At 41.3% G+C, this 18,014-nt stretch overlaps 1 protein-coding gene across 3 annotated transcripts in view; it reads left to right on the top strand.

Annotated features, from left to right (window-relative positions):
• The first annotated feature begins 596 nt into the window (after window positions 1-596).
• Window positions 597-18,014, top strand: part of ZNF346 (zinc finger protein 346) — a 32,023-nt gene continuing 14,605 nt past the window's right edge. For all 3 annotated transcript variants that reach the window (XM_047090668.1, XM_047090675.1, XM_047090660.1), the window contains exons 1-4: window positions 597-791; window positions 13,541-13,644; window positions 14,216-14,308; window positions 16,064-16,208. In XM_047090668.1, coding sequence (XP_046946624.1) covers window positions 617-791; window positions 13,541-13,644; window positions 14,216-14,308; window positions 16,064-16,208 — 517 coding nt within the window. In that variant the 5' untranslated portion in view covers window positions 597-616. The remainder of the gene's footprint in view (window positions 792-13,540; window positions 13,645-14,215; window positions 14,309-16,063; window positions 16,209-18,014) is intronic.

Raw genomic sequence — 18,014 nt, 5'->3', positions numbered from 1 at the left:
AATATCTGAAGGGCAAGGGAAAGGACTAGTGAAGATGTCACAATAACCTTGCCAAGAGATGGTGGCTCCTGAAAGACTAGGGGAGTATCTGTGGGGGATGGAAGATAAAATTTCAGGTTTGACAGTTGCATTGAGAGTTTAAGGGTTGGGGGGGGGTCTGGGCTAGGAGTTAGAAGTTGAAACTCAACTGGTATTTATTACGGAGATGGAGTCCTAGCTCTACTACATTCTGGTGGCAAACTTGAGTAAACTTTTTTTAGGTTCTAGGCCTCAGTTTCCCTAACAGTAAAACGGAGAAAATATTCCCACGTAACAGGGCCTTCAAGAGAACTATTTCGAAGTGTCAAAGGCTGATGGTGAGCAAGGTGAGAACCTGCACGAACCTGTATCAGAGTAAGGGGGCTACTGTGAAACCAGCGACTAACTTTCAGTTCCACGGTACAAGCTCGGAGGCTCACCAGCCATCAAAGAGAAGCACCAAGGCCCGCATTGCAACGCGGGCTGCAGCTCCCAAACCTCGCGAGACTTGTTGGCCCGGCAAAGTCACCCTCCTACCCACATCTCGCGAGACCAAGGTTTATGAGCGGCTATCTGCCGGTTACGGCTTGCAGGAAAGATGGAGTATACTGCGTTGGGCACCGTGGAGGCCGCGGACAGCGGAGGGGCCCTGCCATACAACAGCTCGGAGGAGCGAGAAGGCCGGGAACCGGACGGACTGCGCTTCGACCGCGAGAGGGCGCGCCGCCTGTGGGAAGCAGTGTCCGGGGCCCAACCAGTGGGGAGGGAGGAAGGTGAGTCCGAGGACCTCAGAGGCAGTAAGTCCCTCGCCCACCCGCTCGTTTCATTCGGAGCGGAGGAAGCGCGGGTTGGGAACGCGGACCAGCCCCCAGGTCTCCGGTCACACCCCCTGGCGCCCGGCCCGCCCCCTTGCGTGACGCGCCCGGGACTCCTTGACTCGTGCAGCCCAGCAGGGCCTGGGTACCGTGGGCCAGCTCCACGGAAAATTGAGGCCGCCGCACCCAGCGAATCAGGTCTCGGCTCTCCAGTAGTCAAGGGCCTTCTCATGCTCACACCGTTGGGGGTGGGGGTTCCCCCGCCTTTCTCATCCACCAGAGCGCAGCTCTTCCCTAAACTCGAGGACTGTAATTCCTATTCGTGCCTTCCCGGAGACCCACAGAACCTTCTCCGCCAGACTGCTATCCCCCCACCATTTTCCCCTGACTCTCCATTGTCCCAGTCTCCAAGTTCCCACACCCCTAGTGTATCTTGCCTCCCTTCTCTCATGCCCCACACTTGCAAGAACTCCAGAAGGCCTTCTTACCCCATGTTCTTCCTGGCCTTGGTGACTGAACCTGGTTTACCCCTGTTTCTATTTGTCGAGTCTCTACTACCTGGGTCCTTTTTATGCGATGGGGGCCAGGAGCCTGAAAAACTGGCCAGGGTATACTTTGGGTCCAACTTCTTTGTATCCTAGGCTTGTCCCGAAGTTGTGAAGAACAGGGTACACTGGGGGGCACTTCTGGGCTGAAGCTTCCTAGCTTGCTCTGCATTTGACCTGGCACTGGGTAAGATGGAGATAGAGGAGGATGGAAAGGGCTGGCCTGACCTGGTTGCGTGACTCCCTTCGTGGTCCTTACCACTAGCTGCTTAACTCCAGTCCAGAAGTACAAGAACCGTCTGGCCTTCTGTGCTAATCCTGTCAAGTAATCTGCTCGGAAATCAGAAGGTTTGTTTGTTTGCTGAGCAGACTAATCATGGAAAGTTTAATATGTTGCTTGTGAACTGATTGTCCTGGGATAAAATGGACTTTTTGACCACATCCAAAGAAGATATGTTTAAATTTGGGGTCTGTGGTACATAGACCTATACCCTTGTATGTACTTCTCCAGTTTGAAAACTAGTCTAGTCTGACTCCTACTAAATTAATATGGGCCTTCTGTCTCCCTCATAATTTCAAACTTGTTTGGTACAAATCCCCCCAAACGCACCCCAATTTTCCTTTCACTAATTTGACAATCATTGATGTATGCTCAGTTCCTAGGACTGGCTGGGCATCAGAGCTACAGAGATGAGGAAGATACTGTCCTTCCCCCTGGGAGGGGTTTATAGTCTAGTCCAGGAAGCAGACACCAAAACAGTTTCAGTATAATGTAATGGGTGCAGTAAAGAGGAATGTGTAAGAATTGGTCGTGCACAAAGAGGAAGTGACCTTTGTCCTTGAGGGACAGGGAAGGCATCTGCTGGACCTTGAAGCAGAGAACACAGCAGCTGTGCTCTAAAAAGTGAATTGCTTATGTGTGTATGAATGTACAGTGTCACTTAGGACCCAGTTCATTTCCCTACTGTCCTCACTTTCCAGTATTTATATGAGGTCTAGATAGATACCTGTAACACCAGGTTCTACTCATCTTGGTTTTTGTTTTGTTTTTCTCTTAGCACTTTTATTGAGTTATAATTTATATACCATAAAATTCACCCATTCTAACTGTACAATGCAATGATTTTTTGCTAAAAGTATAGAGTTGTGTAGCCACAATTCTGTTTTAGAATATTTCCGTCACTCCAGTTAGTTCCTTTCTGCTTCTTTACATTAAATCTCCACTCTTACCTCCTGCCCTGGGCTACCACTGTCTCTAAAATTTGCCTTTTCTGAACATTTCATATAAATAAAATCATACAATATGAATGCATTTGGCTTCTCTCAGCATGTTTTTGAGGTTCAGCCACGTTGTACCGTGCATTCATTATGTGCTTCATTATGTTTTGTTGCTAATAGAATCCCATTGTATAGATCTTGCTTTTTATCCTTTGACAGTCTCTGGCTTTTGAGTGGGCTGTTTAGACTGTTTGCATTTAATTTAATTATTGATAATGGCTAGATTTACATTTTCTATTTTGCTATTTATCTCCTTTTCATTTTGTTCTTCCTTTTCTCCTTTACTGACTTCCTTTGTGGTTAGTATTTTTTAGTGGACCATTTTACTTCCTCTGTCAATTTTTTATACTTTTTTTTTTAATGTATTTATTTTTGAGAAAGAGAGCACAAGCAGAGAAGGGGCAGAGTGAGAAGGAGACAGGATCTGAAGCAGGCTTTGTGCTGATAGCAGAGCCCGATGTGGGGCTCAAATCCATGAACCGTGAGATTGTGACCTAAGCTGAAGTCAGACTCTCAACCAAGACACCCAGGTGCCCTTTTTTTTTTTTTTTTTTTTACTTTTTAATTGTATTTTCTTAGTGCTCGAGGGACTATATGATGCATCTTAACTCATCACAGTCTACTTCAAATTAATACTAACTTAAATCTGATAAAATGTATAAAGACATTCCTCTAATAGTGCTCCATTCCTCACCCTCCTTTGTACTATTATTGTCATATTTGTTACATTGATATATGTTATAAACCTAATTATTCAGTGTCATAATTATTGATTTATACAACATCTGTTCTAAAGAAGTGAAGAGAAGTTATTTAAAAAAGTGTATTTGTGGGGCACCTGGGTGGCTCAGTCAGTTAACCCTCCGACTTCAGCTCAGGTCATGATCTCACAGTTTGTGGATTTGAGTGCCTCATCTGGCTCTGTGCTGACAGCTCAGAGCCTGGAGCCTGCTTTGGATTCTTTGTCTCCCTCTTTATCTACCCCTCCCCTACTCACACTCTGTCTCTCTCTCTCTTTCAAAAAAAACATTAAAAAAATTTTTGGGGTGGGCGCCTGGATGGCTCAGTCAGTTAAGCATCCAACTTCAGCTCAGGTCATGAACTCGCGTTTCGTGAGTTCAAGCGCTGTGTTGGACTCTGTGCTGACAGCCAGAGCCTGGAGCCTGCTTCAGATTCTGTGTCTCCCTCTGTCTCTGCCTCTACCCTTCCCCTATACTCTGTCTCTCTCTTTCTTAAAAGTAAATAAAGATTAAAAAAATTTTTTATTGATTTTATTTAAAGATTTAAAAAATATTAAAAAAATATTTATAATGTCTTTTATATTAGCATACATATTTACCATTTCTGGTGTTCTTTTTTCTTCCTCTGGATTCATTACCACTTAGTACCACTTTCTTTCAGCTAACAGGGCTTTCTTTAGTATTTCTTGCAAGGCAAACCTGCTAACAGTGAATTCTCTCAGTCTTTATCTGGGAATGTCTTTATTGTGTTTTCAGTCTTAAAGTATATATATATATTTTTTTTTATTATTAAAAAAATTTTTTTTAATGTTTATTTATTTTTGAGAGACAGGGGGAGACAGAGTGTGAACAGGGGAGGGGCAGAGAGAGAGGGAGACACAGAATCTGAAGCAGGCTCCAGGCTCTGAGCTGTCAGCACAGACCCCAACGCCAGACTCAAACTCACGAACTGCGAGATCATGACCTGAGCCAAAGTCGGACACTCAGCCAACTGAGCCACCCAGGCGCCCCAAAGTATATATTTTTTAAAATAACATCTTTATTGATACATAATTCATGTACCATAAAATGCACCTTTGTAAAATATATAATTTAGTGGTTTTTAGTATATTCACAGAATTGTACAACCATCACCACTATCTAATTTTAGAACATTTTCATCACCCCGGAAAGAAACCCTACACCCATTAGCAGTCACCTCTGACAATTGTTTATCTCCTTTCTGTTTCTATAGATTTGCTTATTCTGAATGTTTCATGTAAATTGAATTGTATAGTATGTGGCCTTTTGTGACTGGCTTCTGTCACTTAGCATACTGTTTGAAGGATAGTTTTACTGGACATGGAATTATTAGTTGACAGTGTTGATCTTTCTCACTACTTTGAATATGTTATTCCACTGCTCTCTGGCTTTCATTGTTACAGATAAGAAGTAAGTCATTAATCAAATTATTCCACTGTACAGGATGAGTCATCTTTCTCTTGATGCTTTAAAGAGTTTCTATCTTCCAGTAGCTTGACTATGATGTATCTAGGTGTAGATCTCTTGGTATTTATCATATTTTGAGTACCTTGAGGCTTTTAGCTGTATGGATTAATGTTTTTCTTTGATCAAATATGGGAAGTTTTCAGACATTGTTTCTTCAAACATGTGGGGTTTTTTCCTATTCCTTTCTCTTCTTCTGAGACTCCCCATATATATGTTTGGTATGTATTTGTTTGGTATGCTTGATGTATCCCACATGTATCTGTGGCTCTGTTCATTATCAATTTTCTTTTTCTCTTTTCTTCAGTTTGAGTATTTCTGTTGATCTATCTGCAAGTTCACTGATTATTCTGCTACTTAGAAACTGATACTGATTTTTTCTAGTGTTGTTTTTTTTTTTTTTTCAACATTTATTTATTTTTGGGACAGAGAGAGACAGAGCATGAACGGGGGAGGGGCGGAGAGAGAGGGAGACACAGAATCGGAAACAGGCTCCAGGCTCTGAGCCATCAGCCCAGAGCCTGACGCGGGGCTCGAACTCACGGACCGCGAGATCGTGACCTGGCTGAAGTCGGACACTTAACCGACTGCGCCACCCAGGCGCCCCTCTAGTGTTTTTTTCATTTCATTTATTGTGCTTTCAGCTCAACTCTGTGTTATACGTATTTTAAGTAGAAAACTTTTTAACACCACATCATCAATGCCATTACATTTGTTTTCTTCATGCCTTTTTTGATAATAAAATTTGAGTTTTTACACACCATCAACAGTATGGATTCACAAAATAGATAGAAGTACTGAAGCTAAATAACCTTAACGGGGCTAATGTCCAATTCATTCTTATAGACCACCCTGCCTGTTAGACTACACTGCCTAAACAGTCTGACCCACTGGTAGATTATGTCCAGCTTGCTTTTACTAGGATCTTTTGTTGTTTACTGCTTTCTAACAATAGCTGTACCTAGAAATCCACTACCTCCTAATAAGCAATAAGAAGCAGGGTTCCAAATAGGTTATATCTATCCCTGAGAACCAACTTCAGACAACTGATGAATTTCTGTGGAGCTGAGTTGAGATTCTAAGGCCCAAGGAATAGCAAGTCATGGGGCGCCTGGGTGGCTCATTTGGTTAAGTGTCCGACTCTGTGTTTCAACTCAGGTCACGATCTCACGGTTTGTGGGTTTGAGCCCCACATTGAGCTCCTTGCTGGAAGTGTGGAACCTGCTTGGGATTCTCTCTCTCTCTCTCTCTCTCTCTCTCTCTCTCTCTCTCTCTCTCTCTCCCCCCCTCCCTCCCTCCCTCTTTCTACCCCTCTCTAGCTTGCTCTCTGTCAAAGTACATAAATAAACTTAAAAAAAAAAAAAGGAATAGTAAGTCATTATAGATTAGCGGTGTTCACCATTAATTGGAATATTGGAGATGGTTTAGTCACGCCAGCTATTCTGGCCCTAGTATCCTAAGGCAACTTAAGGCACATTAAGTCACCCAAAGACAATTGTAACTTGAATTGAGGTGTCACGATCATTTTCTCCCCCAAATACTACTTTCCCTAAATTCCTTAAGTTTATGAATTATCTTGCTTCTCTACACCAGCTGTCTCTGTCCATACTTCATTGACCCTGTGAAAATCAGCCCTATGCCAGATCTCTTAGTCTCTTCCCCATACATCTAGATAGTTGGCTACAATATGAATACAAATTAAATCCTGCCAATCATGTCTTACCATAATATAGGGAAGACACAAATGCAGTGAAGACCATATTCGTATGGCTGTTGGCTACTGTTATGGTCAATAAAGGTCATGGAGGGGTGCCTGGGTGACTCAGTCGGTTGGGCGGCTGACCCTTTGGCTCAGATCATGATCCCAGCATCATGGGATCAAGCCCCATGTCAGGCTTTGTGCTGAGTATGGAGTCTGTTAAGATATTCTCTCTCTCTCTCTCTCTCCCTCCCTCCCTCTTCCCCTCCCTCCCTCTGATCCTCTCCCCCACTCATGCTCTCTCTCCCTCTCTCTAAAATAGGGGGGAAGAAAGAAAGAAAGAAAGAAAGAAAGAAAGAAAGAAAGAAAGAAAGAAAGAAAGATCATTGCATTATGAGATCATCCTACATCAGTGTTTCAGCATCAGCATCCTTTATCCAGCTTTATGGGCTGAGATGTAGGGTCATTGACAATGGAAGCTTCTTACTTCCAGCAAGGCTGTGATGGAAGCCTCAGACACTATAGATCTTCTGTTGAAACAGTCATATATTGTTCCTAGAGACATTTGTGGAGGCCCAACCTAGTACCTTCAGCCTGTCCAATGTTGTTGTTTTTTTTTTTTAAGTTTACTTATTTTGAGAGAGAGAGAGAGAGAGAGAGAGAGAAATCATGAGTGGGGGAGGGACAGAGAAAGAGGAGGAGAGAATCCCAAGTAGACTCCATGCTGTCAGCATAGAGCCCAATGCAAAGCTTGAACTACCAACTGTGAGATCATGACCTGAAGTTGGACACTTAACCAACTGAGCTACCCAGGCACCCCTCCAATGATTTTTCTAAGCATCAGATTTCTTATATCAAATCTGACCAATTTTGGAGAGGTAGTAGTGTTATGTATGGATATCAGGGCAACTGAGATGCACATTCAGGCCACCTTCTCAGAATTCTGATAATTTATGAAGTTCTTTTTCCCAACATGGACCTTAGCTTCCTCCAACCTTGTGAACCTCTCATGGTTTTTATGGGTCAGGAATTTAGGAAAGGCTTAGCTGGACAGTTCTCTCTCAGGGTTTGAAGGGCTCTAAGACTCTATCCCAGGGCCTCCTTCCTTTTCCATCTACACTAGGCATTCTTTTCTAGCCCATAGCCTTATTTATGATTGATATATTGATGATTCTCAACTTATATCTCCAGTTCTGACCTCTCTCTTGAGCTCCAGACTTGAATCTTCAACTGACTACTTGATATCTCTACACATATATCTGATAGACCACTCATGTTTAACATAGCCAAAGAAAAGTCTTAAATTCTCCTCCAAGGCTGTCTTCCTCCAGTTTCATCTCATCTTAGTTTAGTTGCTCAAGTTCAAAACCTAAGAGTTACCCTTGACTCCTTCCTTCATTCTCTCACATCAAATCAAAGAAATTGTGTATCAGATCTACTTCTAGAACGTAATTCCAAATCCATGCACTTTTCTCTGTCTCCATTGCCAACCTCCATTGCCATCTCCATACAGTCTACTGACACAATGATCAGAGTATTCTTTCCAAAACATAAGCCAGATCTTATTGCCTCTTCTTGCACTAAAAACAAAATCCATAGTTCAAATCATGGCTTCTGAGGCCTTGTATTCATCCAAAATGATCTTGTAGGCCTCACACTGCCTCTCCAGCTTTATTTCCTACCACTTTTGTCTCATTCACCATACTCATGCCACATTGACCTCCTTTCCCTTCTTTGAATATGCCAAACTCATCCCTGCCTCAGAGATTTGGCACTGTCTCAGGCTGCAACACTATTTCCCCCAGACCTCCTTGTGGCTGATGTCTCCTAAGATGGTCTTCATTGACTGTGTTGCCCCCATCATTCTCTAGCACTGATTTTGTTTTCATAGCATTTCTCCCTCTCTGTCACTATTTTGCTTTTTATTTACTTTGTACTGTGTTTTGTTGATATGGCCCAGTGCTGGCACATAGGATGTATTCTGAATATATATTTGTGGACTGTGTGGATATACTCTGAGGCCAGAGAGGTGCGTCTTTATTCATTTAGTAGTTATTTACCAAGCTCCTGCTATGGGTCAGGTATCATACTAGATACTGGGGATACAAAGTCATAAACAACATGGTCTCTGCCCTGTTTAGTCTTTGGAAGTCAGATTCTGAATATCTTTGAAAAAGAATTTCAGGGGCGCCTGGGTGGCGCAGTTGGTTAAGCGTCCGACTTCAGCCAGGTCACGATCTCGCGGTCCGTGAGTTCGAGCCCCGCGTCAGGCTCTGGGCTAATGGCTCAGAGCCTGGAGCCTGTTTCCGATTCTGTGTCTCCCTCTCTCTCTGCCCCTCCCCCGTTCATGCTCTGTCTCTCTCTGTCCCAAAAAAAAAAAAAATAAACGTTGAAAAAAAAATTATAAAAAAAAAAAAAAAAAAGAAAAGAAAAAGAATTTCATTGGGGCACCTGGGTGGCTCAGTCAGTTAAGCGTCAGATCAGGTCATGATCTCGCGGTTTGTAGGTTCGAGCCCCGCATCGGGCTCTCTTCTGTCGGTGCGAAGCCTGCTTCAGATCCTCTGTCCCCTCTCTCTCTGCCGCTCCCTCTCTCTTTCTCCCTCGAAAATAAATAAACATTAACAAATTATTTTAAAAAAAAGAAATAAAGAAACTTAAAACAATAAAAGAATTTCATCTCCTTTAATTAAAAAAAAAAAGAAAGAAAGAAAGAAAGAAATCCAGCATCTCCAGGTCTGGAGAGGATGGCCGGATTCTTACTCCTGGGTACCATCTCCCCCTTGTGGGCTTTGCAATCCTTTTTTTTTTTTTTAATTTTTTTTTTTTTAACGTTTATTTATTTTTTGAGACAGAGAGAGACAGAGCATGAACGGGGGAGGGTCAGAGAGAGGGAGACACAGAATCCGAAACAGGCTCCAGGCTCTGAGCTGTCAGCACAGAGCCCGACGCGGGGCTCGAAGTCACTGACCGCGAGATCATGACCTGAGCCGAAGTCGGCCGCTTAACCGACTGAGCCACCCAGGCACCCCCTTTTTTTTTAAGTTTATTTATTTTGGGAGAGAGAGAGAGAGAGAGGGAGAGAGAGAAAGAGAGAGAATCCCAAGCAGACTCTGTGCTGTCAGCACAGAGCCCAACATAGAGCTCAATCTCAGGAACTGTGATATCATGACTTGAGCCAAAATCAAGAGTTGGACACTAAACCAATTGAGCCACCCAGGTGCCCTGAGCTTTGCATTCTGAGTAGCCTCTCATTCTCCCTTTAAAATAAAAGTTCTGGGACAGAACATCTGAGTCTTGATACCAGCTTAGGTCTTGATCTCAGGGTTGTTAGTTCAAGCCTCAAATTTGGCTCCACACCCAGTGTGGGGCCTACTTAAAAATTAATTAATTAATTAACTCTGGCCCAGATATGTTGACAGATCCACTTTCCTTGGTTTCTCTGAACCCAGATGAGCCTGGCAAGGTCTTTCACAAAAATTTACCAATCACCATAGGAGAAAAATGTGGAAATAAACAGATTCTAAGGGGCAGAAATACAGCCAGACAATAGCCTTTCTGCCCAAAAGGGCTGGCATAGATAAACTTTAGATCTTGTAGAGTAGAGAAAGTCACCTTAAAAGTTTCCTACCAAGAATCTTCCTCCAAGGCATTTTGGCCATGTTTTGCTCCAGAGTGAAAAATATAAAACATGGGCTTGCTGTCCCCTCATGGTTTTCTGAACTCTGCCCTGCCTCAGATTATTGGTGTCATTATAGAACTCATGCCTTGGGTGAAATTTTATTTCTCCCCAAAGGTAAGGCTTAGTTCTCTGGGCCCAGTGATTAAAAACAAGCTAATATGGGGGCGCCTGGGTGGTTCAGTCAGTTGAGCATCCGACTGTTGGTTTTGGCTAGGGTCATGATCTTGTGGTTTCTTTCTCTCTCTCTCTCCCCCTTCCCCCCCTCCACCACTCACGTTCTCTCCCTCTCCCTCCCTCTCTCTCCCTCTCTCTCCCTCCCACCCTTTCCTTTCCCTCTCTCCCTCTTCTCTCTCTCTCTCTCTCTCAAAATAAACTTAAAAAAAAAGAACAGGTTAATATCATAGGTACCTACAGTGTAGAACTTGTGTAATATGTTAGCTGATTTTAGGTGTTTCAAAGTCAGATCAAGAACAGTGAGAAAAAATTTAACACATATCAAGTTATAGAATAAGAAATACCCTGGAGGGGCTCCTGGCTGGCTCATTCGGTTAAGTGTCCAACTTCAGCTCAGGTCATGATCTCACAGCTTGTGAGTTCAAGCCATGCATCAGGCTCTGTGCTGACAGTTCAGAGCCTGGAGCCTGCTTCGGATTCTGTCTCTTCCTCTCTCTCTCTCTCTCAAAAATAAATAAACATTAAAAAATTAAAAAAAAAGAAATATCCTGGAGCATCTAGCTGACTTAGTTGGTGGAGCATGCAACTCTTGATCTTGGGCTTCAAGCCCCATGTTGGGCATAAAGATTACTTAAAATAAAATCTTTAAAAAAAAAAACCTTCACAGGTACAACATAGAAAATAATTAGTTTGCTTAGAACCACAGGACCCGAAAAAGAATTTGATATGTAACACTGACAGTGAGCATGCACTAAGCCAGACATTGCACTGCTTTGTATGGAAAAACCACAAGGAGAATACATTCAATGAGATACAAGTTACTAGTACAGTAGTCTCCTTTATTCATGGGGGATATATTCCAAGACCCCTACTGAATTCCTAAAACCACAGATTGTACCAAACCCTATATACACTGTGTTTTTTCCTGTATACATACATACCTATGATAAAGTTTAATTTAGAAATTAGGCACAGTAATAAGAGATTGACAACAATAACTTAGTAAAATAAAACAATTATAACGATATACTGTGGGGCGCCTGGGTGGCTCAGTTGGTTGAGCGACCGACTTCGGCTCAGGTCATGATCTCACAGTTTGTGAGTTCGAGCCCCGTGTCGGGCTCTGTGCTTACCGCTCGGAGCTTGGAGCCTGCTTCGGATTCTGTGTCTCCCCCTCTCTCTGCCCTTCCCCTGCTCATGCTCTGTGTGTGTCTCTCTCTCAATAATAAATAAACGTTAAAAAAATTAAAAATAAAAATATCTATACTGTAATAAAATTCATGTGAATGTGGTATCTCTGTTTCTCTCTCAAAATATCTTACTGTGCTGTACTTACCCTGTGGTAACATGAAATGATAAAATACCTATATGGTGAGATAAAGTGAGGTGAATGACGTAGGCATTGTGACACAGCGTTAGGCTACTATATTGATGTGTAAGAAAGAAGATCATCTGCTTCCAGACTGCGGTTAACTGTGGGTAACTGAAATCACAGGAAGTGAAACTGCAGATGAGGTAGGACTTCTGTATCCCCATTTTAAACAAAGGAAAACCACAGGAGGAGATTAAGCAATTTCTATAAAATCACGCAGTAACAGTAAGTAACAGCTGCAGGATTTGAACCCAAGTCAACATGCCTGGGGAACCCAAGATCCTAACCGTGGTTTGTACCATACACATTTAACTGGTATTAGATTATAGTTTATGTTTACTATATAATAACAGGATTAATTTACCTTTTTTCCTGAAAGTAAAAGATTATCCAGCAGCATCTTCTAATTGATACTTATCCTCCAAAACTTCTTTTCAAATCTTCTGATTTATTCAAAAGAAACCAATTTTTAATGTTTCCCTAATAAACAAACACATTATTTCCATACAAAAAGAATGTTCTAGTCTTTTAATAACTAAACCCCAATGCAATTTTCTAACCAATTCTGTATGTACAGTTATACCAATGTAAATTCTTAAAATCAGAAAATGTGGGGCACCTAGCTGGCTCAGTAGGCATCAAGTGTGTAACACTTGATGTTGGGGTTGTGAGTTTGAGCCCCACATGGGGTGTAGAGATTACATAAAATATTTTAAAAATAAAATACAATAAAATAGTAAAATCAGCAAATGGTGTTGATCTTCTAGTGGAATAAATTTGGGGGTGCCTTCATTTTTAATTCCACAGAAAATGTTCACATATAATAAAAAGATAAAGAATTTATCATTACAATTTTTTTACAAAGAATGAAAAAATGATTCCCTTTTCAAGTCTTTCAATCTTTCTGATTCTATCTGGGAAGAAGTCTCAGGTGCTGCCATGTCTCAACACCTCTCTTCATAGTTGCTGCTCTCTTATTCTTTTAAGGGAGAGCTCCAAGCCTGTCACCAGTGTCTGGCTAGAATTATTTCATTTTTATTGGTATCTAGTTTAAGTTTATGATCTAAAGATTCATTTTTTTAAAAAAGAAAGAAAAAAAAAACAGGAGGGGAGAGGCACAGAGAGAAGGAGAAAGAGAATTCCAAGCAGGCTCCACACTGAGCCCTAACACAGGGCTTAATCCTACAACCCTGGGATCATGACCCGAACCATAATCAAGAGTCATATGCTTAACCAACTGAGCCACCCAGGCGCCCTTAAAGATTCCTTTTTAAAAGAATTTATAGCATGGTGATTATAGTTAATGCTGTGTTGTATATTTGAAAGTTGCTAAGAGAGTAAATCTGAAAAGTTCTCATCACGAGAAAAAGATTTATAACTGTATGGTGACAGATGTTAACTAGATCTATCATGGTGACCATTTTGTAATATATACAAATATCAAATCATTATATTGTATACCTGAAACTAATACAATGTTATATGTCAATTATATTTCAAAAAAAATTACTTAGTAAAGAAAATTGCCTTACACGAAGTTGTAAAGTAAGTAATTAGGTAAGTGATATGAGAACATAGCATGCGTCATGAAAACATAGGTGAGGAGTGACAAAGCTTTGCCGAGATATGATGGTATGGCATTCCATTACTCATTGCCTGTGTTTGAGAGGGTTCAAAGATGGCACTGTTGAAGCAGGTTTTTAACTCAAAGATTTTTTTATTTTCCTCTCTGTAGTGGAGCACATGATCCAGAAGAACCAGTGTCTCTTTACCAATACTCAGTGTAAGGTTTGCTGCGCCTTGCTAATTTCTGAGTCCCAGAAGCTGGCACACTACCAGGTATGCCACTGTACCTTTAAATACTTTACTCCCCCCGCCACACACACACACCAAAAAAAAAGAAAAACTTTACTTTCCACGCTCCGTGCCAAGCCCTCACTTCCTTCTTAGCCACCCAGACATCACCTCCATGCATGTTGACTGTGACTTGAAGATTGACTTAATTTTTTGCATCTCATTTCTCCCGTCCAAATCAAGATCATTATACTTACGTCTTCCTTCTCAGCTTAATGTAGTAGAAAGTATGCACTTTGGCTTTAAATAGACCGAGTTAGAATCACAGCTCTGCTGCTCATCTTGGGCAAGAAACCTCACCATCTTCAGCCTTAGTTTCCTTATCAGTATGACAGAGATGATGATAATTTTCTCATAGATTGCTGTGCAGATTAGATTTGATAGCATTTAAAGTGCTTTAAACAGAGTAGGAACTCAATAAACTAGGTTTCTTCTCCCACCCTCTCCTCAAAATTTTTGTGAGGATGAATCAAATGAAAATCTAGTGTTTTTGAGTGCCTTGTTAGATATGAAATGGCATTTGGCTATCTTTGATCTTTTTCCTGGGTTCTTGCAGAGCAAAAAACATGCCAACAAAGTGAAGAGATACCTAGCAATCCATGGAATGGAGACATTAAAGGGGGAAACGAAGAAGCTAGACTCAGATCAGGTAATCCAGCTGCCATGTTGAGACCACTCGCTTCCAGATGAAGCCAGCAGGCAGGTTGGTGTGGTGGAAAGAATGTGGGCTTTGAGTCAGACTGAATTGGCTTCAAATCCTAGCCATGTTGTGTGACTTGGACAAGTGTTGTTACTTCTCTGAGCCTTGATTTCTTCCTCCATAAAAATGAGGATGTTAATATCAACATTTTAGGATTTTTCCAACCTAAAATGAGGGAAATTTTATCAAAAGCACCAAACACGCAGCGGCTCAGTATATGGAGCCATTGTTATGCATTACCACCCAGTGGTTTATTGGAGCAGGACCAAAAGCTTCTCATTTACTACTCAAGGAGAAAAAGTGGAAGGAAGCCAGGCTGCTTGCTTTCTTGAAATGGGAGGGAAAGAGCTGAGTTCAGCACTTGAATGTTTTGAATAAACAGGTGGAAGAAACAACTTTCCAAATGCCTGTTCTGATTGAGGTGTAAATGCATTGCTTTTTGGCTTAGAAATACTGTGAGAATTATGCTGAAACAATCCTAATCCCTCAAGGGTACCATTAATTTTGTTTTATGGGAGGTTGTTCAAATGTCATGGGATGAGAAGTAGCAGACTAGGGCCCTATGCTAGCTCTTCAACTTATTGGTTTGATGACTTTGGGCAAATCACTTAATCTCTCTGTACTTTATTCATAAAATGGAGATAATAATTCCTACCTTTTAAGGGTATTGTAAGGTAAAATTACAATTCTTGATGGATGCTCAATGAATGAAAATTTACAGATAGCCTCCTATTACAGTGTTCACAGGCGTGGAAGGGCCTTGCTCATCCCTTCTCCAAATTCACTGGACCCATCCCCTAGTTGCCCTTCTGCTTATGATTTAGAATTCAGAGAGACAAGATCAACTCTGGGACCCTAGACAAGTCACTTCACCTCTTTGTATCTTGATTACTTCAACTCTCAGGGTGGCCCAGTAGTTCAAATGAAGTGACTGACTTTCTTCTTCCTCTGCAACAAAGAATTATTTACTCCAAAATGTCAATAGTGCCAGGATTAAAAAATCCTCTTAGAATGAATACTTTATTCAGAGATCAGACCTCAGAGAGAGGCTGGGAGCTCTTAACATAGGCTTGAAATACATTGTTTTCTGGTGTAATCACAATCAACAAATAATATCTGCTTGTTCAACAAATCCTGAGTATCTACTATTTGTCAGACTCCAGCAGGGTGCTAAGGATAGGAAATAAAGATGAGTCCAATGGTCCATACCCAAACACTGCACTTTGGTTCACAGAAAAGTCTCCTAAGCTATGACACTGTCAGTTTGGGTGACAAGTGCTATGATAGAGATCTGTTTAATGTACTCTAGGCATGCAGAGGAGGAACAAGATTAATTATTTTCTGAATACTCACACAAAGCAGCTCAATAATTGTGTACTGAGTTGAGTAAAAGTCTCCCAGAAGAAGTGACATATATGTATGAGTCTTGAAGGCTAAGCAGATATATGCCAGGCAGGAAAAAAGGAAGATCATTCTAGGGAGCAAGAATGACCTAAACAAAGCAAGGAAGTAACAGGGAATAAAGTGGGGAATGGTGAGTAGAGCCTAAAATGAAGTAGCTGGAGAAGGATCCAGAAAGGTAGGTTGGGGTTAGTGTGTGAAGGGGGCCTTGAATGCCCATTCTTCTGTGGGCAATGGGGAACCATGGAAGATTTTCTGGCTGGGCAGTGGCGTGATCAGACCTGTGTTCTTTCTCCCAACCAGAAGAACAGCAGAAGCAAAGACAAGAACCAGTGCTGCCCCATCTGTAACATGACCTTTTCCTCCCCTGTCGTGGCCCAGTCGCACTACCTGGGGAAGACCCACGCAAAGAACTTAAAGCTGAAGCAGCAATCCACTAAGGTGGAAGGTACTGGTTTTCCTGAGTAGTGCTGTATCGGTACCCCTCCCATCCTCAGGGCACCAATGCCAATGTCCAGAATGCAATGCCTAGGGCCACAGACTTGGAGAGGTCGAACTTTTGAGAGTCCTTAAAAATACCAAAGTAGGCCCAGCTAGATTGAAATGCAGTCTCAGAGTTGTGCTCACCTAACTTCCCTTTCTTTGGTTACATCAGTTTTTCTTTGTAGAAGTGTCTTAGCCCTGAGCTTTTGTCCTGATGAATAATTATAATCGAGAGTGTCAAAGTCCTCCAGGCCATGCATACCATGAGAGCATTCTATCTCTTACCTCTCCCACTTAGATTTTTCCCTCCCAGCATCCACCTGCCATTATTACCATGTGTTCCAAGTTGAAAGCTAAATCCTTGTCTTTTTCGTGTGCTCAGGTTATGCCCTGTTCTCTTTAATCCTCAAAGCTGCCTGTTCTCCTCAAGACAGGGACTTGCTTTTCAAAGCTGAATACTTGAGTGCTGCCACTACTGCCCAGCAAGCCATGTTTGCAACTGCCATGAATTCATTCCAGTGCGTTGACTTCTAAAATAGTCCCCTTTATCTTGTCACCACTGTTGCTCAACCCTCGCTTTCATCTCATTAACTCCTGACTTTCTGGGATTTTTAACCTCCACTAACTGCAGTTAGTCAAGAGTGAAAGTTCTTTGATTTTTATGTCTTTTTTTTTTTTTTTTTTTGTAATTTTTGCTTCTTTATCTTGGACCAGGAAGTAGACTGACTATACTATTTATAATACTTATTCTTTTTTATAATACTGTATCATGAAAACAAGACAACAATGTTTTAGAAGACTTTGAAGATAAGGTGAAAAATTACTCATAATTATACCCTCTTAACACACCCAAATCTGGTTATTCATGCTATGAAACAACAGAATATGGACTTTGAAGCCACAGACATGCAGGTTTAAATCCTGATGCTGCTATTTACTATCTATATGACTTAACTTCTTTGTGCCTAAGTTTCCTCACCTATAAGATGTTAATAATACTAACTATAGGTTGTGAGGATGAAATGTATTTAAGGAATCTAGGACATAATAGATGCTTAGTAAATGACAGCTGCTATCATTAGTATTATCACTGTCATTAAGATAGCCCACAAGTGGAATCCCCTTATAAAATGAAGTATTTGGTGAGGCATCTACCACCTGGAGCATGTTATTGGCCTTGCTTATCATTAAGTTATACTAGTACTAATTGCTTTTGTTTGAGGTCGGTGTTGGGGGGTGCCTGTCTGGCTCAGTCAGTGGAACATACAACTCTTGATCTTGTGGTCGTGAGTTCGAGCCCCATGCTGTGTGTAGAGATTACTAAAAAAAAAATAAAACTTAAAAAAAATAATAAAGTCAGTGTTGGTACCATTCATGGTACCAAAAAGATTAAAACATTAGGCCAAGAGAAAATAGCTTAAGAACAAAAACTTTATAAGGTTATTTGTCTTTATGGATTGATCTTTTCTATAAAGGGGAAAATTCCCTGGTATATGCCAGGTCCCAAAGATTCCATACTTACGAGGTTATTTTCCGTATTCATTTTCAGCCTTTGCCACGTACAGATATGCTTTTATATGGTTGTAATCATAGTGCATGTACTGTTTGTATCCTGCTTTTACTTTTCATTGAATTTTGTAGTTTAAGCACATTTCTATGTTTTTACATGAGTTTATAACTATATTTATGAAGTTAAACATGTTTCTAATGTGAAAGTAATAGAAGCATCTTGTAGAAAATATGGAAAATACAGATATATGAAAAGAAAAAG

This window comes from Lynx rufus, unplaced genomic scaffold (assembly GCF_022079265.1).
Source record: "Lynx rufus isolate CCGP_SWC_20201006 ecotype Redwood Valley unplaced genomic scaffold, mLynRuf1.p SCAF_1, whole genome shotgun sequence".
NCBI lineage: Eukaryota > Metazoa > Chordata > Mammalia > Carnivora > Felidae > Lynx > Lynx rufus.
The sequence above is the reverse complement of the archived record's forward strand: the minus strand, read 5'-3'. Positions and strand labels throughout refer to the sequence as shown.